At 40.9% G+C, this 23,475-nt stretch overlaps 2 protein-coding genes across 3 annotated transcripts in view; one reads left to right on the top strand and one right to left on the bottom strand.

The window, feature by feature from the left end:
* Window positions 1-716: 716 nt before the first annotated feature.
* On the bottom strand, window positions 717-6,998 carry LOC141569996 (uncharacterized). The gene is made up of 4 exons (XM_074324805.2): window positions 6,951-6,998; window positions 6,160-6,823; window positions 5,994-6,074; window positions 717-1,412 (listed from the first exon to the last, which is right to left on the bottom strand). Exons 1-3 carry the CDS (start codon window positions 6,996-6,998, stop codon window positions 6,019-6,021), a joined length of 768 nt encoding a protein of 255 aa, XP_074180906.2. The 3' UTR covers window positions 717-1,412; window positions 5,994-6,018.
* The window catches only part of TSPAN5 (tetraspanin 5), a 166,523-nt gene continuing 149,555 nt past the window's right edge, over window positions 6,508-23,475 (top strand). The window contains exon 1 of one of the 2 annotated variants that reach the window (XM_019741139.3): window positions 6,508-7,090. In XM_019741139.3, the coding sequence (XP_019596698.1) occupies window positions 7,010-7,090 (81 nt within the window). In that variant the 5' untranslated portion in view covers window positions 6,508-7,009. The remainder of the gene's footprint in view (window positions 7,091-23,475) is intronic. The other variant, XR_016018923.1, reaches the window with a different exon arrangement.

Below are 23,475 nucleotides of genomic sequence, written 5' to 3'. Positions count from 1 at the left end.
CCTGTTGTTAAGAGTTTGCGCTCTAACCAACTGAGCCATCCTGCTGCCCGAGGTTAGAATCTTGGCCGATAACCACAGCCTGGAAATTGAAATGGACTTGCTTCTGTTCTAATGGAGGATTTCTCTGTGCTGTTTTTGGGCACTGGAAAGTGGAAAATGTAATAGTTTTAAGTTGTTTTCTCTGAAGAATGAGGTAAATAACATAAAAATATTTATTAATGAATGAAATATATCAAAATAATGACAGTAGTTTCTTTGTAAATGTTGTCATGGGTGATTCTTTAAAAATGTTTTCTAGATACTGTATAATGAGAGTAACTTACTTTTGAAACCAGAAAATTAACATTTCTCTTTGGAAGTACAGTTTTTAAAGCTCACATAATATTGATTAGGAATTTTTTGGTCTAAGCCATAAAAACAGGCATTGACTAATTTAATCAGAAAGGAAATTCACTGGAAAGAAATAAACTAGCTGAAGGAACTAGAGAGAGGGCAAAAGAACCAGGAGGTCTCAAGGGCATCCTCAGGCTTGTCTAGAGGCTGCAATCAACAAACTTCAGGTGGTTTTTGGTCTTTTATTCCCTCTTCTCAGTAACATCAAGAGAGCTTCTGATTGGCCAAACTGTGTCATGCACTTGTCTCTGGTAAGGTGAGGCATCTTGATTCACGGGCCTAGATGACTATGTCCATAGTGGGAGGAAATTGAGGTGCTATTTCCAAAAAAAGGCAGAATAAAATAAATATCAATGCCTGCCCTGTCATATTTTGTTACAGATAGAATTCATTTTATTACGCAAACAATTATAATTGATTTTTAAAAGTGAAACAACTGTATTCCATATATGCTTGTGTAATCATATTTATAAGAGATACACTTTCTTTTTATGTTCTTCTTGGGGCCTTGAAAGCTTCTTTAATGGGTATGTGTGAGCATGGGGCAAGAGGGGTATGAGGGTGGTGCTGATCCTGTTTTTTTACAGAAATAAAATTTTTTTTACAGAAATATAACATTTGAATGTACTCACTTTTCAACTAAGGAACAGTAGGCACAATATTTAATTCATTAATTCTCACAAAAAATACACTTTAATTTTATATTATGGCCAATTAAAAAAATGTCATTTCATTTTTGAGGGGGGATGACCTGTTGTGTTAATCAAGGTTCTTTGATTTGCAAATGTGAGACACCCACTTCAAAGTCGTTAAAGCCAAAATGGGATGTGATGGAAGAATTCTATCTTCAAGTCTCATAAACCTCGAGGACAGGGTCTTCTTGGAGAAATCCGGAAGTAGAATGTCTTTAGCAGGGCCAGGAGCCTTTTAGAGCACAAAATGCACAACCATTTGTACGGCCCACGCTATCACAGACTCTGCTGCTGCTTCTCTCTGGTGTTTATGCTTCCTTCCTCTTTCTGTAGAGAGAGACAGAGTGTCTGGCTTCCTCCTGGAAACACAGGCCCCCAGCTCTCCTAAAAACATTGCCTCTATTTCAGCCACTTGCAGGATTGCTTTGTTACCGAATCCCATCTCCAGTGAGACAGGCTCTCAGGCGTCCCCGCCTAGATCCATCCAGGCCTGTCAACTGTGATGTACACATTGGGTTGGAGGTGGGGAAGCACTTTATGGTTGAGAAAGTCTGAGAGAAAGGGGTGGGTGTGTGCTGGCCAGACAATGCTAAAGGTTTCCCCTGTATTGTTCAAGAGAGACAGGAACAGTTGGGGGAGAGAGGAGAAGGGAGGGAAAAGTAAAATAAAAAGAGTGGTGCTGAGAGAAAGGTGAAAACACTGGTGGTGATTCAAGAAGAAGAAAAAAATCAAAGGGTCGGGGGAGAACATTGGGAGAGTATATAAGTCAGGATATTTTCAGCCAGCTGTTTGCAATGGAAAACCTCTTACTGTGCCTTAACCAAGCAAATTCTCTCATGACAGGAAGTCCTGAGGTAGGCTTAAGTCAGCCATGCAACAATGTCATGAACTTAAATCCAAAGCCAAAAAGAAACCCCTTCTTAGATGTGAGGAAACCCCTAGCAGCTTCTCCTCATTTCTCATTGGCCAGAATTGTATCACATGCCCATTTCTGAACCAAACAGTTGGCAAGAGCCACTCACGCACTGGAGCTGGGCTTGTCTTCCCAAAGCTGTTAAAAGAGGGGGACATTGGAACAGCACCAGGGTTCTGAGAGGACGGAGACCATGGAGGTGTGTAGGCAATCAGCAGTGCTGGTTACAGAGAAGGAAAAGAAAAAATACAGGACTGGAGGAACAGAGAGATGGTGAAAGAGAAAGAGAGAGGAAGGAGACAGAAGAGTGGGTGGGAAGAGTGAAACAGAGACAGACAAGCTCATTAAATTTGGTGTCTTAGGTTAAAATGTTGTTGTCATATCTTGCTGTTCATCTAGGCAACTATTAGAAAAGCATGCTTTACCTGTTCTTATTGCCATTTGCAAGACTGATTAGCTTTTCAGTAATGAAACTTATTAACCATTTTTCAATCTCAGAATTATGAAGGAGATGGCCATAAGAGTCTCCAGGGAGAAAATTACTCACTTTTTTTCTCCTTAAAATAGACCAGAATTCATTGAGTCATGGAGTTGTGATGAAGTAAATGTGATTACTTAGTTTCTAGTTTATGTCTTTGTTGATAATTCTGTCTTCATAATTGTAAAAGCAATATAACCACATTAAAAAAAAATTGGAAACTGGAAACATGAAACCCAAATCAGACACAATACCACAATCTAACTGTTACTATTTGGCCAGAATTAATTCCTAACATTTTTTCCTTGTAATTGCATACAAGCTTGTAGGGTGATTTATTTTTCTGTTGTTTTTTAAGGAGGGTGCAGCTCACAGTGGCCCATTCCAGGATTGAACCAGCAACCTTGTCATGGTGTTATTAGTACCATGTTCTAACCGACTGAGCTAACCGGCCACCCCAAGAGTGATTTATTTTTCAGAATGGGTATATTATGTACATGGTACAGATTTTGAAAACAAACAAAAGGGTAATTAAAAAATAAATCAGGTCTCCTTCCCATCCATCTCTTTTAGTCTTCCAGTCTGCCCAACTCACCCCCAACTACTATTACCAGTGTTCTTTATTTTCATCTACTGATAGCCTACCCATTAACAAGGAAGTGTATGTGTATATAAAATTTCCACTTTCTGTTGCCAACATGCATTTTTTCTTTTTTTTTTACAAAATGGTACCCTACTGTGCATATTGTTTTGCACCTTGATTTTTTTCATTTAACAATATTACTTTAAGATAATTCCATATATAGTGCCTTTACAATTTAACATTATAATGTATTCACACATTGCCACATACTCTTTATAATTATCATCCTTGATGTCTGTAAAATGTTTGAGTAAGTGATTCATCCATTCCTTTATAAATATTTACCAAGCACCTGCCACATTAGCAAGGCACCAGTGATTCTAAGATTAAAGAGAGACAGACCACACCCTTGAAGGAGTCACAGTAGAGTGGAGGAGAAGAACAGGTAAACGAGTGATTTACAGGAGTGGCCAGTTAGCTCAGTTGGTTAGAGTGTGGTGCTAATAAAACCAAAATTGCCGGTTCGATCCCCACACGGGCGACTATGAGCTGTGCCCTCCATTAAAAAAAAAAAAAAAAAAAAAGAAATCATGATCCAATAAAAGAGAAGTGGAAATAATAATAATAAAAAAAAGACAAAACAACAATGACAAAAAAAAAAAACAACCAAGTGATTACAGGTAGTCTCCAAGTGCCCAAATGGAAGAATGGAAGAGGGTGTTCAGGGGACAAAAGAGGGGGCCTTGAAAAAGCTGATCAAAGTATTGAAGATAAAAAAGAGGAAGCAGTTCACAGACAAAGGGCAGGGAGAGTGCTTTAGCCTCAGACCTGGAATGCCATGTGCATAGGCTGAGAACAGGGATGGTGGCTACAAGGAGCCCTACTCTAGGATCTGCAACTCGTGGCCAAGTCATCAATATAAATAATGCTATGGTGTACAACTTTCAGTATACAAGTTTTTTTTTTGGGGTGTGTGTGTGACTATTTTGGAGTATTTCTTTGGCTGGATTCCCAGAAATGGTACTGCTGTGTCAAAATGTAAAGACTACTCTGACCTGTAACAGCCAAAAATGCTTTCCAAATGGACGATATAATTTCATAACAACACCAGCAGTATATGAGCAAACTGGTGCTCATGATCTTTGTATCTTTATCATTAATGTGTTTTAATGTCTATTTCTGATTACTAGTAAGATTAATTTTCACCATATATTTATTACAATTCAATTTCTTTGCATGTGGCTTGTTTTCTGTTTATACTCAATCATTGAGACTCTATATTTTACTTTAGCTGTATAAGCCATATAGATATTCAGATTTTTAAAAAGGTTTTTGCTGTCAATATATTATTTTCCTGGTTTAGGTTGCCTTTTTTAAAAAAAGTTTGACACATATAAGTTTTAAGATATTACCGAGTCATATCCATTGATCATTCCTTCTACCGCTTCTAAATTGAGAAATACTTCTAGCCAGAGGTTTAATAAGTATTCTATTCTTCCGGTTTGCTTTAGAAAATACATTTAACTCATTGATCCTCCTAGAACTTATTTGTGATATATGAAATGAGAATTCAACTAGTCTCCCCCCCACCCCCGCCAAATTACCAAAGAGTAATCTGAACTTTACCCTCTCTGTTGATTTTTATTTCAAAGATAAATCTTGCTTAGGGATCAACTCAGTCATCAGTTGGACCTAATGTCTAGTCCTTTTCTGAATTGTGTCACATCAGCTTAAGACAGACCTTTCTTCTGACATCCAGGAATCTGCAGCAACTGTTCTATTTATATATAGCAAGAATTAAACTATTACAATTAGGTAAAGCTTGTTAGTGCTTTCTAGTTATTAGGGAATCTGCTGCTGAATGCAGACCTTACCTCTGAAGCCTATCAGATTGGTGGTAGGACGCTGTGTGTTTTGTGGAAGGCACTTTTGAGGGAGAAAGGGTTATTTCATCCAAAAGTCTGGTTATTTCAGCCACAGTTAGCCAGTGTCATAGTTCTGTGGTATTGAATGGGTAGGATTTCCTGGCTCTCCCACATTTGTGGATACCATGGCTCCTATCTATGACCTCAATGTAGCCTCAATCCCCCTGAACGCCAAGCCTACTTCAAAGCGTGGTTTATTCCAAGAAAAAGTAACGCCTTGCCCCTCCAAAGCTGGAGGTTGTCAATTAGCTAGCCAGTTTTTGAGAAAGGTGAGAGGTGGTTAAGTAGGTTTCCCTTTGCCAAAGGTTCTCAAACTTAAGCTTACTTAAGTATCACCTGGGATGCTTAGGAAACAAGCAGATTTCTGTGCCCAGAACCATGTTACACGAGGTCCTTCCGGAAAATTTTCCTGATCTCATCTCTCTTTCTAGCTTTTTTTTGAAGCTTACTCTCCAAAAAACAAACAAACCAACAAATGAAAAACAAAACAGCTGTTCTTCATCCTTCTTACATGAGATACTGGTATCTGCTTGCTAGCACCTATGAAAATGCTCCAGGAGGAGGATGGAGACGCAACACTTTCTCAGGTAGGGCTTTGAAACAATTTCCAGCCACGCGTTCTATCCTTCCCTAGAGGTCAAAAGCTTAATGATTCATGATCTATAAACCCTATTCCAACCCCCCAGACCGTTCTGGAACTCCTGGATCCCTTTTTAAGAGTTAGGAACCAGTTAAATTTCTTCAGCACTATTCCGTGCGGTGGGGGCATTAGCTGTCTGGGTTTGTGTTGTTGCAACAGATCCTAGGGGAGGGTCGTATCCCGGGTCAGGACTCCTTTGGACCATCTCCCCTTTTCATCCCCATTTCTAGGATGAAGCTCATTTCTTCAGCAGGTGGGGAGGTTGGTCTGGAGCCACACTGGGATTCAGGAGACTTTCCTTTGCAACCCTCTTAATTCGCTCCCCCCATTTCCCGTCTCTCTTTTTCTCCCCATTCCCCAACACCCTACCTTCTTCCTCTGCCCCCAGAAAAGTCTACGACCCCTTTCGTCGTCGGCGCAGCAGCTCGGTGCCTTCTCTTGCAACATAACCTGGTGATGGAAGAGGGAATATGAATGTGGTTACACCCAAGGGGGGCTTGTCCCAGGGCGGGGGGCTCGCAGGATCCCCACTCACCCAGCCCTCTTGCTCCGGAGCGACCCTTGCCCCAGTGTCCCTCCAGGAGCTGTCTGTTGGTGCGGGAGGCGGAGAGAGATCGGACCCGCCGCTCATCAATTGCGGTCACTCCGCCAACCTGCTTCCAATCGGCGTTCTCCCTGGCTCCCTCCCTCCTTCCTTCCGCCCGCTGTCCTTCCGAACTACCCCGCTGCCGCGCTGGGGGGTCGTTGGCGCTCCAGGCTGCCAGAGAAGGGGCGGGGAGAAAGGGAGCGGGCGGAGCCGAGAAGGTGGAAGGAGGAGGTGGCGCGGCTACGTGGTGCCACGGCCACCCGGGAGCGCCCGAGCCCGTGCGCGCGCGCGGGACGCACCGAGGCTCGGGCGGCAGGCGGAGCTGCAGGCGGCCCGCGGAGGAGCTGCCGGGGGAGCGGGTGGAGCGAGCGGCGGGCGGAGCGAGGGGTGGGCGGGCGCGCGCCAGCCAGCAGGCGGGCGAGTAGTGTCTCCAGCAGCATCGGCTGCGGCCGCGTTTGCCTGAAGCCGGTAGACGGACCGACGGCCAGATCGTCTGGCGGACGGACGCGGGCGCTCGCCGAGTGCTCGGGGCCACCTTCGGCGAGTGTCGGGCTTGCAGCGCGCGGATTCCTAGCCCGCTCGCGGCCACCCCGACTCCGGCGGCCTCGGCGTGCTAGGGGCTGGAGGTGCGGGAGCCGCTCTCCGCCGGGCGGTCCCCGCGCGGCTCAGCCCGGGCCACCGCGCCGCGGCCCCGAGTGGCATCCCCGAGTCCCCGCTCCTGGCCGGGCTGCTCCGAGCACCGGGGCTGCGGGGCTCCAAACTCGGGCTGCCGGGGCAAGTGTCTTCATGAACCCAGAGGATGTCCGGGAAGCACTACAAGGGTCCTGAAGTCAGTTGTTGCATCAAATATTTCATATTTGGCTTCAATGTCATATTTTGGGTAAGTTGGAGCGCTTTAGGATTTCAACTACTGTGGCCGATCGATTCGCGATTCCCCCCGCGTTGCCGGCTGCCTTTACTTTTCGCAGCCCTGCGGGCGCATGCCAGAGCAAGAGGAGGCATTTGCCTTCCGCCTTTCCAGCTTGCGTGTTGGAGAAACATTTAATCCTTTCTAGGAATGGGAAGAGGTGAAAAAGAAAAACCGAACCGGAGAGGGGGCACCCAGGCCTTGGCGTAGCTTTGTAAGGGACGAATCGCAGGGATGCAGATGAAAGAATGGGCTCGGCAGTTGGAGAAATGAGCAACCACACGCATTAGATTTGCTCCCGATGGGGTATGGATGTTGGGCAGAGCGTGGTGTCATAATAGAGAAGGCTAATCCGGCAGAGCCGACCCTGAGGTCCACCTTCTAACGAGGCTCTGATTGGACGAGGGCTTGGCTCCGTGTTGCCGCGGCTGGTCGGTGCCGTGCCCAGCGTGTATCATCTTGCACCATCTCGGGCTTTGTGTAGGATGCAGATGTGGCGGTATATGGCTCTGTAATGTGTACGCAAATAACGCTTCCTGCAAGCTCTTCCCTTTGGGCTGGAAAGCGCTTCTTTTGCATCATGGACTGCCTAGTGGGCACGTGAGGTGGAGGGATTTATTGCTACATATAGTCTTGTCAAGATAATAACAAGTCACCATCAACATTTGTTTCCATGTGTTAATGTGCCTCACGTCCTCCTTTTCTAAGAGTGACATAGAGCAGGCCCTTTGGGGGAAACCTTGGAGAGACGCACAGGAGAAGGGGAGCGAGACGTGTTTTATTGGGGGTACCCAGAGAGCAAATGCTTGAACGCAAGGTTGAAACCATGCTTTCCTGGCACTACAGTGTGCTGGGCACCTATTGTAATTAGGTTGGGACGCCGACTCTTTTGTTTGGATTCTTTTCCTTGGTCTCACAAATGTTTTCAGCAACCAGACAAAGAGTTCTCTAGTACCAGGGGAAAACGCTGGATCAAAGACTATGTTATTTTTCCATCCCATCCCATCCCATCCCACCCCACCCCACCCCACCCCACCCCACCCCACCCCATCCCATCCCATCCTCTTCTTTATTCCCCCCCCATCCCACCCCATGGAAAGTAAAGATGGTGGCTCTCTGAGGGGTTCTCCAAGTTGCTGTTGGGTGTAGATTCAGTGTGAGATAAACAATAATGCAAAAAAGGCGGGATCAATAATAATTCACAGCAGTCTGAACACAGGGTACATTTATTTTGGTTCCCTTTAATTTTGGCCATTTGCTATAAGCATATACATCTATGAGAATAGTTGGCTATTTTATTTTTATTTTCCATTTTCTATAGGAGTATCTTACATTGTTCATGCATGTTTTGCAAAAAGGAAGTGGAAGGGATTGGAGACTACTTTCTGTAGGACTGATGAAGATATGAGGGGGACACATGAATACATATATCCAGTCATTCACAGGCAATTTTTATATTTTTTGCCAGTGATTGTACGCAATTCCTCTTAGCAGTCATCCCCCTACCTCCAATCAAACATGACTACAAATATAGGAAAAATAAATTATTTTCTCTCTGCCTTTTTTTTCCCCCCACCCCTGCTGGTGTTTAAAAATGGTGGGTAGTCACATTTCTGAGTGAGGTGTTTTGATTTTATCTGAACTAAAAACTTGTGACTTTGAGAGTCAGGGACTACGAAATTAAGACAGGACCTTGTTGGGGGAGTGAGCCCAGGCCTCTTGATTCTACTTGAAAACTTCCAAAAGTTGCACATTTCAGCTGCCAGGCAACAAAAAGCACCCAGAGACTTTCTCTGCAGTTTCATTGCAGGAGGTGGAAAAGAAATAAAGAGATTTGGGCCTGTTTCCTTGAAGTTTGTTATAATTTTGTAGCATGTACAGAGGTAAATTTAATATTTTCTGTGAATTAGGTTGTAGCAAAACCTGTAAAATTGTGGAGAGCTTCAAAGAATTGCAGAGTGCTTGCCTAGAGAGTTCCAGAATAAAGCCATACCTTATCTGATTTTGAAGGTGGGGGTTTTATGGGAAGGCTGAAAGCAGAGGTAGGCTTTGAAATGAAACCAGCTGCCCAATTGTTACATAGATGCCTTTGTCATAAGGGCCCTTCTCTTACTCTGCTTTCTATACACCCTGATCCCTCTTTTCTCTGCCTAAAGCCTTCCACTCGGGTACCCCCTCATACCTTTCCTCTCCTGCTGTCTGCTTTAGAATCACCCCATATTTAAATCTTGCAGTTTGTCAGTTCCCTGGTCTCTAATAGATGATCAGCAGGAAGGCAACCATGATATTTGATCAAAGTAATTCAGACTAAGATGTTAGTGTCTGAAGAACTGGGGTCAGTAACTTGGCAGCCTGTTGCTGTCAAGTGGCACCTTTGCTCTCTACAGAGTCACCATCCTATCTGTGACTGCCAGAAACAGCCGGCTCGGGGCCACCCTTATACAGGTGTGAAGAAGAGACTGATAACAGAGAGCATGGTTCCCTAATCTTTCATGTTCACACTGTGAAATGCTAGAATAAATTTGAAATACATTGAGGACATTTAGAGGTAAAGTTCTGGTAACATAAACATTGAAAATGTAGTAGCACCAGCACGAAGAGTTTGGTTTTCTTACTAATGAGTAGTCTGACTCCTTGCTACTCAGTTATCTGCCCTGAGCTCTAGTTTCTCAGCTGTTAAAATGAAGGAATTGGATGAATTGTAAGATTCTCTCTGGTTCCGAAAAAGGATGAGTCTATTGAGTTTCAACACGCTGGGGAAGAGGAATACAAGAGATGGGCACCAATATATAATGAAAGTAGCATATATTGGGATATTTGTTAAATTATAGACTTTTTCTCGTACTACTTCCTTTCTTCGTCAAACATTCTTTCATTAAAAAAAAAATTTACGTAATTTCGTCTTGGCTTATTCACTTATTGGTATAGTATGCGTTTTTCCCTGTCCCCGCTGGAAATCTCAAATGTAGTCCTATGAGTCATTAAATATATTTTCATAATGAGAGTTTGAGTTTTGTGTGTAAAATCTGAATCCTTTTATATAACAGTTATATTCTGAATAACAAAGTCGACATCTTGTACAGATTCCTTTCTCATTAGTTATCATAGCGTGGTGGGGGAAAATCTCATTTTCCCTATTTTATATTGGAAGAACTCAAGCCAGAAGAGAGTTGATTTTATTGAGGGTGTCACCATACTAGGACATTTCTCAGAAAAGCCCAAGGCTGCTTTGAGGTAGGGGAGGGAAGAAAAAGGGAGTTTTGTTTTATAGTTACTTCTTTTGTGTATTGGACCCCCACATCCCATCACCCAGTACTAATAGCTGTTTTGCTCTGGACGCTTTTGGATCTGGCTGTAATACTGAACTGTGCCTAGGCAAGTACATTGATCTCAGTATTCTGGTGATTTATTGCTACATAACACACAACTCCCAAACTTAGTTGTTTTAAACACAACTTCATTACGATAGCTCACAGTTCTGTGATTTGACTAGGCTCATCTGGGTGACTGGCATTTGGAATTTCTCATGCAGTTGCAGGGAGATGTGGCTGGAGCTGGAGTTATTTGAAGGCTCTTTGGAGCGGTACCCAAGATGGTACACTCACATAACTGGCAGTTGTTACTTGCTGAGAACTCAGCCAGGGTTGTTGGTTGGCGCACCTATACATGGCTTCTTTCTGTCTCTGAGACTGGATTAATGTTATACCCAGAACTGGCCCAGTGTCGTTTTCATCTATTGCACTGGTTAAAGCATGCATGGAGCTTGCTCAGTTTCTGGATGTGTGTGTGTGAAGAAAGGGACTCCATCTTTTGATGGGCAAGTGTTTAGGTTATGTGGGTTGTGGCTATCTTTGGAAAATGCAGTCTGCTGCACTGAACCTTAACTTCTTGTTTACAAAAGAAAATACCATTATCTAATGGAGCTGTAGATTCAGGGATTCAATGAGATAATGTATTACCTAGCACAATGTCTCAGTATTTAACCAATGGTGAATATCATTATTGTTATTATCTCCAGATTTCATACTAGTTCCATCCTGGACTGTAGAATTTCTAAAATACCTTAACCTGGTACATTGGCGTCATTACTGCCCGGTAATAGTGATACCCTTATCTCCAAAGAGATGAGGAGAATGGATGCAGTAGATTTAATCATCACTTAGTAGAAGAAAGTCTCATGGATCAGCGGAAGCCTTGAATGACTTGGGAGAACCAAGTCATTTTTCTCTTTTCTTTGCTGTATAAGCATTAAGACAGCCTTGCATACCTAAGGCCAAATTTCTCTTTGATGTGCTTGCAAATATTATATTGTATCTTTAAATGGAGGTTTTTCCTGGGTTGATGGCAGAATGTTGTATCTAATTTGTTTCCGCAGGGCTTAAATGCAGAGAGAGAGATTTAGGGAACCTTGGGGGGCATCTCGTAGGAAGCCTTATCTTATGATTCACTATAAATTGTAAGATGTTCTGGAATGATGATACATCAGCAGTTTATAAGTCATAATTTTTGTTTTAATTTGCTAGACATCTGTTAGCTTCGATGGCAACCATATGGGAGTCTAAATTGCCTTTTGAATTACAGGGAGATGGTAGGAAGAAAGCTAAATATGGTTATGAAAATGTCATATGGGAAAAATGTAAGAAAGGTGTGTGTAGACCTCAGTGGGGGAAGTAATTCAATACTGACTTGCTTGGGCTGGCCACTCACTCTTGGGTCAGTGAGAAGGCACTGAAGCATTCTCACTCGATGATATGCCTAGAAGACTGAAATGCAGCCAAGGGGAAAAGTAGGAAAACAAAATAATGTTCCACCCTCCATAAAATTGCCAAGGTGAGCTCATTTAGATGGATCACTCTGTCTTAATATGGCCACAGTAATAGTTAGTCCCTGGCAGAAGGTGAAAGCAACCTGTATTTGAACAGAGCTTTATAATTACGATGTCTTTCTTCTAAGCATCTCAAAACAACTTACAAGCATATTATGACATCTTTGTGACAGATGAAGAAATTGGAGTAGAGACGTGGAGTGACTTTTGAGTGTTGAAGAACATGTCAGGGTTCACTTTTGAAGTGTTAAGTCTCATCCAGTAACTACAGCCCTAGCTTCTCCTTTTTTATTTTAGAAGATGCTTGTTATTTTAAAATAAAACATCAAGTAAGTTACTTACATCTGTTCATAATTGAAAAGTGATAAAGTTTTTGCATATGCCTCAATTAACACCACCCACAAGCACAAAAATGTTGGGATGAAAATGTTGTTAAAGAATATGATGGAGTAATAAACTATTGTGCAGTCTATTGAAAATTCACGGGTGGGCTGGTTGGCTCAGTGGATTAGAGCACAGTGCTTGTAACACCCAAGGTTGCTGGTTCGATTCCCACATGAGCCAGTGAGCTGCGCCCTCCACAACTAGATTGAAAACAATGACTTGACTTGGAGCTGATGGGTCCTGGAAAAACACACTGATCCCCAATTTAAAAAATTGGAATATTAAAAACAATGTTCTTGGGTCATGTGCTTCTTGCTGTATCAACACTGATGACTGTTTTAAAATTGCTAACTTCCAAACCATCATACTTCACTGAAGGACCTCAACTGCAGGGACTGTCTCTCAGTCATTTTCATAAGCCTAGTGTCTAGTACATTGTCTGAAACACAGTAGGTGTTTAACAAATGTTTGTTGAATGAAGGAATTATGAAATCATTGGAAAGTGCATAGGTGTCATCTCCTCTAACTTCCTGTTCAGTGAAGCATTTTCTCTCTAACATCCGGCCAACCCTTCTAAGGATGGATCTGGTTTTGGACCACTTTAATCATTAGAGAGTTTCATCTATCCTCAAATAGATGTAATGTGTTTCCCTGTAACTTCTGCCCTCCTAATTTACGGTTGATAATTTTTAATTTTTATTTTGAAATAATCTCACACCCACAAAAAACATTGCACAAGATACAATTTGATTTTATCCCGGATCATTTGAGAAAAAGTTGCCGGCATGATGGCTGTCACACCAACACTTTAGTGTATATTTTCTGTAAACTAGGATATTCTCCTAGATAACCACAGGACAGCCATCAAAGCCAGGAAATGACCATTGCTACATCACCATCATCTAACCCTTAGACTTCATTCAACTTTCCCCATTGTTCCAATCATGTCTTGTAAAGGAGAGGAATCCAGTTCAGAACACACACTGTGTTTAGTTAAGCCTTTTCAGTTTTTTTCAGCCCTTCACTGTCAGGATCTTGACATTTTTAAAGATTCTAAACCAGTTATTTGGTAGAATGTCCCTCAATCTGGGTTTGTCTGCGTATTCGTCATTCTTAGATTCAAGCTGTGCATCTTTGGGAGGAAAATTATAGAAATGATGCTGTGTTCTTCTTGTTGCATGCCATCAGGTGGCACTTTCTGTTTGTGCCACTGCTGATGATGGTCACTTGATGAAAGTGTTGTCTGGCAAGCTTCTCCACAATAAAGTTAATCTTTACCCTGTTTTGTAATTTTTGTGATTTTGTGACAAGTTACTTTGAAACTGTGTAAACAGCCCATTTCTCATCAAGTTTTTCATCTATTAATTAAACTGTTACTCTTATTACTTACTTTGATGTTCCAGTTGGTCCAGGTTTGGCAGTCAGTGACATTCTTTTCAGGCTGCCTCTTGTGCCCTTTCACTCCCATCATTCTTTGAGGACTTCTTTGTTTTTGGCAGAACAAGATGTCCCAACCTCATCATGTAATTTACTGGTGTCATCTGTTTTGTATCAGCTATTTCTCCAAGGAGCCCTGGTTCCTTTGAGTGGAAAGTGGTATTTAGAAACCAATATCTGGTGAAGTGTGCTCATGACTACGAGGGTGTCACCACCCCTGGGATCTCTCAGTGGATAGAACCATGGGATAGATGTACGCATGTGCACACGTACACACCTTTATGCCTGCATTTCGATATCTGTCTATATATTTTGAAAATCATGAGTTCACAATGATACCTCAAATCCCTATCTAATACCACAGTGTTTATTTTAGATTTCATCCTTTTCCATATTTATAACTACCTGCTTTGACAGTGAGATTCCTGGCTCCCTTACTCTGTGTATAGCCAGGCCTCCCCTGCTGCCCCCATCCCTCACAAGGCAGCCCTCCTTACCTGCTGGGGCTCTGACATGCTGTGGTACAACCCCACACCCCAATGTGAACACCCTTCTCACTCTGATTTGGCTCTGATGCCCTGTTCTGTTCTTGCACATCCCTCCCCATATTCATCTCGGGGCAAAGGTCTATGATGTTTGGTCCCCACTAATGGCTTCAGGACTGAATTTTTCAGGAAGGAGAAGGGGAAGGGCCTGTGCTACTCTTGTGTGATATGAAACAAGACTCATCTCCCTTCTGTATATTTAAAAATAGCCATTCTGTCATTCCTAAACTTTCTGTTTCCCATCTTTAAAAGCTCTTTGTTCCTTCATGTGTTCTTCACATATTATTTCCAGATTGTTCCTTGCCCTGGTCATGGTACTTGGCCTGTGGTCCCATTTGGACACACCTCCGTTAATGTAGCAACCAGAATGGAACACATTCTTTACACGCTAATCCAGCAATCCAGAGAGAGGTGGGCTGTTACTCTTAAACTCCTCCTTAAGTCTCTAGGTTGTGCTGGAGCTGGAGGCAGAAGCCTCTGCTACTGCCTGGATTTGTCACTGAGTAAGTTACGCTCACAAATTAGTTCCTCAGTTGCTCATCTGAAGTATGGGGAAAATAATTCCAATAGATCACCGAGTTGTTATCCAGTATTAAATAAGATCATGCATACGAAGGTGCTTTGTAAAAGGTAAGCCTCTCAATACAGATAGTAGTTAATAACCCAGGTGAAACTGCATCTGCTTTTCCTGGCAGCCAGAGAACATGGTTGGCTCAAGTTGATTCCTAGTGCAATGGAACCTTCCCCGCTTTTGCAAGTGAACTTCTGTTAAACCCATCTCACTAGGCTAAGTGCTAATCAGAATCCAAACCCTCCAGTTAATGATTTGAATTTAGATTTAGGACTATATATTCATGCCATTTAAATGTTTTATTCTGACCCAGTGGTTTTCAAACTGTGCTGCCAGCAGCTCTAGGCTTCCCTGGAGTGTTCAGGGGCCTGAGTGGGAGTGTCTCTGATCTCTCTGTCCTCCAGAGAAGGTCAGGCGTTAGGTTTGATACTCTGGGACACCATCAAGGATTTTGCTTGAAAAAAGGGGTCTACTGCTTAAACATGCAATTGAGCTGTCATGTTTTTGAATCTTAATAGTCAAGGCATAATTTAAAAAAATTATTCCCAATGTGAGTTTATGAATCTGCATGAATCTATACATAGGAAGTCCCTCTCACTAACCAGGGGTGACTTCTGTAGCATTAGTTGGTATTTCACCCCTTTATAGATGTAGCAGTATGAGTAGTAAGTTCTTAGTAAGTTTTAGTCTTCCCAACAGGGGATCTCGTTCAGTAGGTTAGGGATAGGGTCCTGGGATTCATTCACCTTTTCTGTTTTGTTTTGTTTTTTAATTCCCTGCAGGTGATTCTGATACTCAGCTGAGGTTGAGAAGCTTGTTTTTCTTGGCAAGATGTGACATCTCTTCCCATTGCTCTTGGGAGGGGACACTTGGGGGAGCTGGGAGTGGGTAGTGTAGAGTTCTGACCAAAGGGTGGCTGATTTCACAAGCACATGAAGCTAGTGTTCCTTGCTTATGAGAAAAAAAAAAAAAAAAAAAGAAAAAAAGAAAAGAATGTGGCATGTTTTATCCTTGAAGGAATTTTTTATTAATCCAAAAATGCCAGTTTATTTTTAAACCGGAAAGCCTTAAAAACAAAATGAGAAAATTCTCTGCTAAAGAGAACCTCTTGTACTGCAATTAATATGCTAAAAATTAGCATCATATGGGGAATAGAAGCTAGTTATTTATTCGGGAGGAACAAGGAAGAAATAGACGTTTTGTTCTTTTGGCGTTGCCGTCCTGTACACTTCAGCGCCAGGCAGTGACCAGTCCTTCCTTCAAAAACCAGCCTCCTTGTTCAAGATGCTCTGCTTTGCATCCTTTGTTTCCGGGGGCTTCCTCACTGTGCTGTGATGCCGCGTAGGGTCATTTCTTCTCTCGTATCCAACTTTGCAGCACTGTCACCGAGAGCTGACAGGAAAGCAAATACAGGAGACCCAGCCCCAATATTTGACAGTTTTCTTTAAACGGAAAAGTTTCATGGCAGAATATTTAGAGTATGTGTAACAAAATTTCCCATTATTTTCTCGATGTCTTCCTTTCCCCTCTTAAAAAAAAGTTAATTAGGTATTTGATTATGGCTGGGCTCCTAAAGTGGAAATCTTTTGAAAGAAATACAAGTTTGAATAAAAATCTAAATCATTTCTCTGAGATGTTTTACTGGGGCATAGTCATCACCACTCCTATAAAAAATACCAAACCCTCCAAAAATGGCGTGCGGACCCTATGGTTAGGTAGCACGATGATACTATCTGTATGTACATACAGGATCATCAATTATGAAATGCAAGGTATAATTTTTAAGTCATGTCCTCACCAACCTCAATAACAACATAGTATTTGGAAGTGGATGGCAAAACATATTGGCGCCCCACACTGAAAAGGCATAGTGGTGTTCTAGACCTCTCATAGCACTATTTACTATTTAGACAAGTATTATAAGGCATAAGGCTCTTCTGACTTGTTGACAATTTTTTTTCTAAATCATACTTGGCACTAAGGCTCGAATTTCTAAAAATTTTGAGGGGACAGCTGGTGCTCTAGTAAATATTCAGGCCAGCTATTTTAATGCTTTTTACATAATTAAGTAGTCCCAAGAAAAGAGGAATACTTGACTTAAGCATTTCTCACAGTACAATGTTTTGTTTCCAACAAAAATTTCCCCCAACTGTTAATATTTCCCCTGAAGCAGCCTTAAAACTTAGTTCTGCCAAATAAGTATGATAGTTCTTAACCACGATTGAAGACATTTAATGCCAAACTTCATTTTCCTGTTTGAAGGGATGGTAGCCCCGCCTTTTCACTGAAGAAGACTCCACAGTCATTGGCCTTTTAGAAAAATTCTTTTTAGAGTACAGTATTAGAGAATGAGAAAAGGTTCATCCCGACATGGGTATCCTAGTGCCCTGGTGGCAGGCTGGCAGATGAGTCTGGTGTGAAGGAGTTTGGTCTTCGAGTATGTCTGGAGTTTTCTGCAACTCCCTTCGTAGGCTTGTGACCTTAGACAGGTTACTTACCTTGTGGTTAAGCGTCCACCTCACCTGCAAAGTGGCATTCTTGGCTGTAGTGTTAATTAATGGTATTAGTAGTAGTATTAAGACCTAACAACTAACTCGGAGTCATGAGGATTAGAGGAGTTAATATGCATACACGGCTTGGAATATGTAAGTAGTATTAGCAATTATTCTGTTTTCCTCAACGCCCATCATTTCTTTTGGTTGTTTTTCGTCACTTCTTTCAGAACCATTAAAATAATCTTACATTGTAACATATATTTTTTTGTTCTCTGTAATGTTCAGCCTACATGAGTACATTCTCAAAATAACTGAAGGGAAAAAAGATCTGACAAATGTTCACAATGTTCTTTTCATTGAAATGAATGGCATGTAATTCTTATCATGGATACCAGACTTTGAGTTCACGTCTATTGTTTGTTGTTAATTTTCCCATTTTTCTTTACCCAGTTAGATACACTCTTCAGTTTCTTTGCCAAACCAAACTGTCTCATATTAGTGTTTTGTACTGGGAAGTTGTGTTTCAGCCTTACGGGGGGGGGTGGGGGGGGATGGAAACATTTTATTAACATTTGTTAAATCTGGATATTCTGGAAATATCTAGATGGCTGTAACTATATATTTTTAGTGTCCATGCTATAAGTTCTGTGCATTTTGGTCATTGTTTTACTTCTGTATTTCAGACAAACTCATTAGGTTGCGAAGGTGAACATCCAGTCAGTGATACAGTTACCTCATGTTTTCCCCTTGTGTGTCCTGCCAGTTGCTGCACCACTAGCATTTTGGCTTGGACAACCTGGATCATTGACTAAATGAGCCACCCATTTTGGTGTATGAGTGGCCTCCTGGCTTCACCTCTGGGGCATTAAAGGGATGCACCAAGAGCTGTGCTCTTTTGCCTCTGGTACTGTCGCCTTATGCAGAAAACCCAAGCTATCCTATTTCCAAGCATCATCTTCTCTCTAACTGCACTCGAGCCTGGGAGCAAAGGCCAGGGCATGCTAACTTAGTGCGAGGAGACTTGTCACTCATTCTCATGCAGAAGGAGTGCAGGAAACACCAGCCCTGGAAGGTGGAAGAGGAGGGATTAAGGGGAGGGTTAAATAGAATTTTACTATGGTATTCATTGGTAGAAAGAATGATCTTTGTAGCATGATAGGATATTATAGGAGTGTATTTAAAGTAATTTTAGCTTACTACCACACCCCCAACACTGCTGGTTTAGATTCACTCACTGATCTCACAAACCATTGATGGTTTGTGACTCCTCTTTGGGAAAGCATTCAAGTTGCCTCCTTTTCCTGACTTCTCGCTGATTTCTTTGAGTGTCTGGAGGATAGCCACCTGATTATCGAAAGCATGCATCTCACAGCTCAGTCATTTGCAAACTGTCTGCATGGTTTTGGGCAAGCTTTTGTGCCACCCCAGAGTTTCTCAGATTTTAATGTGCATACAATTCACACAGAGATCTCATTTAAGATGTAGATTCTCATTCAGTAGATGTGACACCTTGAACAAGATCCCAGCTCAGGTGGAGGAAGCTGCTGTTCCACTGATCCAATTTTGAGTTGCAAGGATCTAGACCATTTCAACCTTATTCTTTTCTTTTAAATCGACTCTGTTTTTAAACCTTAAATACACTTATTTAAAAAGGAAACTTGAAAAATATCATCATTCAAATGCATACAATGATAACAATATGGCTTATTAACTTCTAGGTAGCTCTTGGTGCCTGCTGGCAGGCCTGAGTCAGGCAGATTTTCCTTTGATACCGTGGAGGTGAACAAGTACACAGTGTGTTCGACATACTGGCATCCATGGAGACTTTCTCCTTGACTAGACCAGAGGATTTAGAGAGTTGAAATGACGTTTTTATTCAAAGTTATTTAATGCTATATTCTAAAATTGTCTCTTCTGGCACCCCAGGTCACCAGGGAATCACACTTTGGGGAACACTGCTTTTAAGTAATTTGCAGGAAGGCACGCATTTATAAGCTGAAACCTATTAGTGAGATGGATGAATCTCTAGAGGTAAAGTTTAAAGTGGGGGGGCGGGGAGGGGAGGATGTGTTGAAATTTTTGCCTAGTCCGGGTTCTATTTCCTATCAGGTAAAAAAAGAAGGGCATCCTCCATTTCTGAAAAGTTGATAACCCCAGGCCCAAGGTCTGCAAGTGCTGCACCTTAGGTATAAAAAGGGAAATGCTTTGGAAAATTACATCTCAGGCTAACAGGAAGCCAACCTTTCATACTTAGGAAACCTATCTCAGTGCCTTTTTCTTCCTCTGCTCCTCCGTCTCCTCTTCCTTCAAGTTACTCTTGATATTATTCAACTTTGGATTGAGTCCATTTATTTGATGCATTTTTTAAGAATAGGGCTTTTTATGCTTTTCTATTGTAAAAACAATACAGCAACATTAATACACCTTTTTTTCTTTTTAAGGAAAGAAATACACCACAATCCCAATAATACTTTCTTTTGGTTCAATTATTATAAAAGTGGAGACCTTTGGTCAAATGCTCTGAGAGCAGTGAACAAACACCCCAAACCAAACAAACAAAAAATATTTTTGAGTTTCAGTTGTAGTCACAAGAATTTGGATTTAACAAATCTTAGTTACTAAACTTTGTATATGAAAAATGTGCTTTTCTATCACTACCTTTTAAGTGTTTCTTCTGACTTTACTGGCATTTCCCCCTCAGGATAACATTTAGAATAAGTGTTTTCAACATATAGAACAAATACCTTGTAAATAAACATCAATTTCACACAACCGAAAAAAAAAATTAAATCAATAAATCTGCTTTAGGCATTTGAGTGAGGAACCTTGTACTTTTAAAGGAGTTATAGTGTTAAGTTACTGAAAAACAAAAACAAAAAAAAGGCCCTTAGCTTTAAATGACCTTTAGGTAGATGAAAAAATGTAGTTGAGAGCTTTCTGAGCATTTGTTTTATTGTTGGTGCCCAGGTGCTACTTCGTATTTCTTTTTTTAATCTTGTAACTGGACTCCTAGGGAAAATAGTGTTTTTCTGATACCAGTTTGTATATCTTCATCTATTGGTTTTTGAAAGAATAAACTGAATGGCTAGATGATATAATTATATGTGGCATTTTAATTTTTTCCGAGTCTGCAAGATTTAATAATCCCTAATCTTTCTACTGTATGCTTTGAGAGTTTTAAAGTTGCTCTCCGGTGGGGAATTAAAACGATTGCAGAAAAGTTGCAAAAATAGTATTTTATGCATCTTAAAAAAATGCAGAATCAATATTTTAGAAATGAAAGGATTGGGGTCACTAAAAATAAAATTGAAATAACTTTTCTATTTTTTGAAATACATATATAGTCAATTTAAATATTGATATATATTCTTGGATTTTTGAAATATAGATTATCAATATATATCCTTCAAGGATATGTATGTATGTATGTATGTATGTGTGTGTGTGTATATATATATATTATCAATATATATCCTTCATATATTGATCTATATCCTTGGAATTTTTTTTTTTTTTTTTTTTTTTTTTTTGGTGAGAACGTATGTGCTCTCTTTGGAGAAAGAAAAACTACCTAAATGACCATTTGACCTCTAAACTGTTTCATTTTCAGTAAAAGAGTAAAATTTCCTTATCATAGTATACTATAAATATGCAAACTAAATGAAACTTTCTTTTAAATTAAAAATAAAAATCAGAGATCAATTTTAGTATCTAACACACAAGCTGAACAAAAAGACTATTATTGTATTTTTTGTTCTTAGACGAAGATTAGAAAATAAACTCTTTGAACTATGAAATTACTATATCTTAACTAGAGGCACCAGCAGATCACCAATTATTGCTAAGAACCTTTCAGGTGCAGTTTTTAAATAATAAGTATCCTTCCTATTGAAAATTGCCCTTCTCTCCCCGCTTCTTTCTGTGATTTTAATTCCAAATTGAGAGGACAGGGCTCTTTGCTTTTAGGAAAGCTAAATCTCTTTCTCATTCTTTAAAAAGGTTAACCTGCTGATGAAGGAACAGCAGGTTGAAATTATTTTGAAATAGGAATCCAAATACTTAATTCAGTGTTCCTGTGGGTCATTTTAGTGCCCATATATTGGAACTACCCTTTAAGTGGTCTTTTGCAGTCCTGATTATGTAATCTTAGGACTTATATGTTGAAAGGGACCTTAAAAATCACTTAGCCTTCTACTTTTTACCTCCCTTTCCTACCTTTCCCCTACCCTCTTAGTAGTGGCATCCTTTCTTTTTTGCCTCCAAGCAAAATTCTAAGTAAAGCCCCCAATTTATAAAACAGAGAACAGCTGCTGTTGTGGGAGCTTAGCATCTCGGTGGGCTCAGCCATTCTCGGCCTTGCTTCATGGGGAGAGTGTGCAGAGAGGACAATGGGAGGCCTTGCGGATTTCATGTCTTGCGGGAGGACGGTGGAGAAGGCATCTGTTTACCATTTACGCATTGTGAGAACCAGGATGAAGCCAGCATTTGCCAGCGCTGTCTGTAGACTGTGTGCACAACAATTGCCCAAGTTTCCAAGACCCCAGCACTTTGACGCCATTTGGTTCTACTAAGCAGTTTTGGCGCAGTCATTTTGATTAACATCAACCTTGCTTATGTTGAGTAAGTATTCAGGTTATTTATTATGTATTATTCTCCTGCTCTGGAATGAGCAGACTGAAAAACTCCTGCTTCATATGGATTCCATATGTGGCTTTTAAGTTAGCAGAAATGCAAAGACTTCCAATTAATTTGTACATAAAGTTGCATATTTAATAGATTAAGCTTGATGGCATAGATATTATTTGAAATTCTTTGTAGTCGTGAATATTGTTCATATTTCACTTAAACAAGCGATTAGGTGTTTGAAGATTTTGTGGTGGTGAATTTAATCTATGAATTCACATATGTCCTATTTGGTTTTTTTTATTTTTTATTACTGAATGCATCTATCCATGGAATTTATTTTGTTTGTTTTGCACTGATGAGGTCCAGATAGTATGAGGTGATATTTTTTTAAAAAATGGGACATTTACTCTTTATTTCTAACTTTCCTGCCTCCCTCCACCCGGCCCGGCCCCAAAGCTAGGCATCGAATATTGCAACATACGAGTGGTGACTAAGAGTGAGACTAGTAAGGTTCAGATATTGGCCTTGACACTTCTAAGTTGTGTATCCATGAACAATTACTTCATCAAACTGAACTGTTCCCTGTTCCTTTTGGGCAAAAAATGGGTAGCAGTAGTGCCCACCTCTAGCAAAATTGTATATGTTTAATGAGATGATGAATGCATAGCCCTGAGCATGGTGCCTGAGAGGGGTGGGTGTTCAGTGAGTACTGACACTGTAATCAAGTGTGGAATAGATGGCAGCTCAGGACACATGCAGGATTTTGGTTCATTATCACCTGGGAAAGGTATTGTCAATGTCCAGGAACCTCAACTTTCTGTGTCAGAGAAGTAGACTTTGTATGATAGAACTTTTCACACATGCCAAGCTTCTTGTTCTCCTTCACCCACTGGAGGAAATTATATCTCCAAGCTTTCCTTTGGCAACTGGATCTAGCTGAGAATTTGCTAGCCAGAGCAGCTGCTCTATTCTCCTCTCTCTTGACCCCTCATTTCCTCTGACGTTTAGCTGCAGCTGTCCACCATGTTCATCCCTGGCATGACCTGAGCAGCCCTCTGTTTCCGTATCCCAAATGCCAGCATTTCTCATGTCTTGCCTAGAGGGTCACTTTGAGGTCACAGACCTACCTGGGTTTTATTTTTATTTTTAAATGGTAGTATATGTAGAAGATTACAGTTCCAATAAAATAATATACATATGCCTAGAAAAATGCCTAAAATATAGTAGATCGCCCATAATTATTGAAATAAGTTAGTTAAAATGAATTTTCTTAGCTTAGGAACAAAATTAGCAACCATCTGGTTCCCTCTGCAAAAGTTTGTTATGCACAAATAGGTATGTTTATGAGGTTTAATTTATTAATGTATAATTTATTCTGATGATAATTACAGATTTTCTAATTGAATTTATATTTACAAGCTTACAAGTTTTTGTTACAAATGGTGTTCCCGGCTGTTGAACTTTAAGGAAATCTG

The sequence above is a fragment of the Rhinolophus sinicus genome, chromosome 1 (assembly GCF_057876585.1).
Source record: "Rhinolophus sinicus isolate RSI-liver-muscle chromosome 1, RSI-T2T, whole genome shotgun sequence".
Classification (NCBI taxonomy): domain Eukaryota; kingdom Metazoa; phylum Chordata; class Mammalia; order Chiroptera; family Rhinolophidae; genus Rhinolophus; species Rhinolophus sinicus.
Note: the sequence above shows the minus strand (reverse complement) of the source record. Positions and strands in the feature narration are given on the sequence as shown.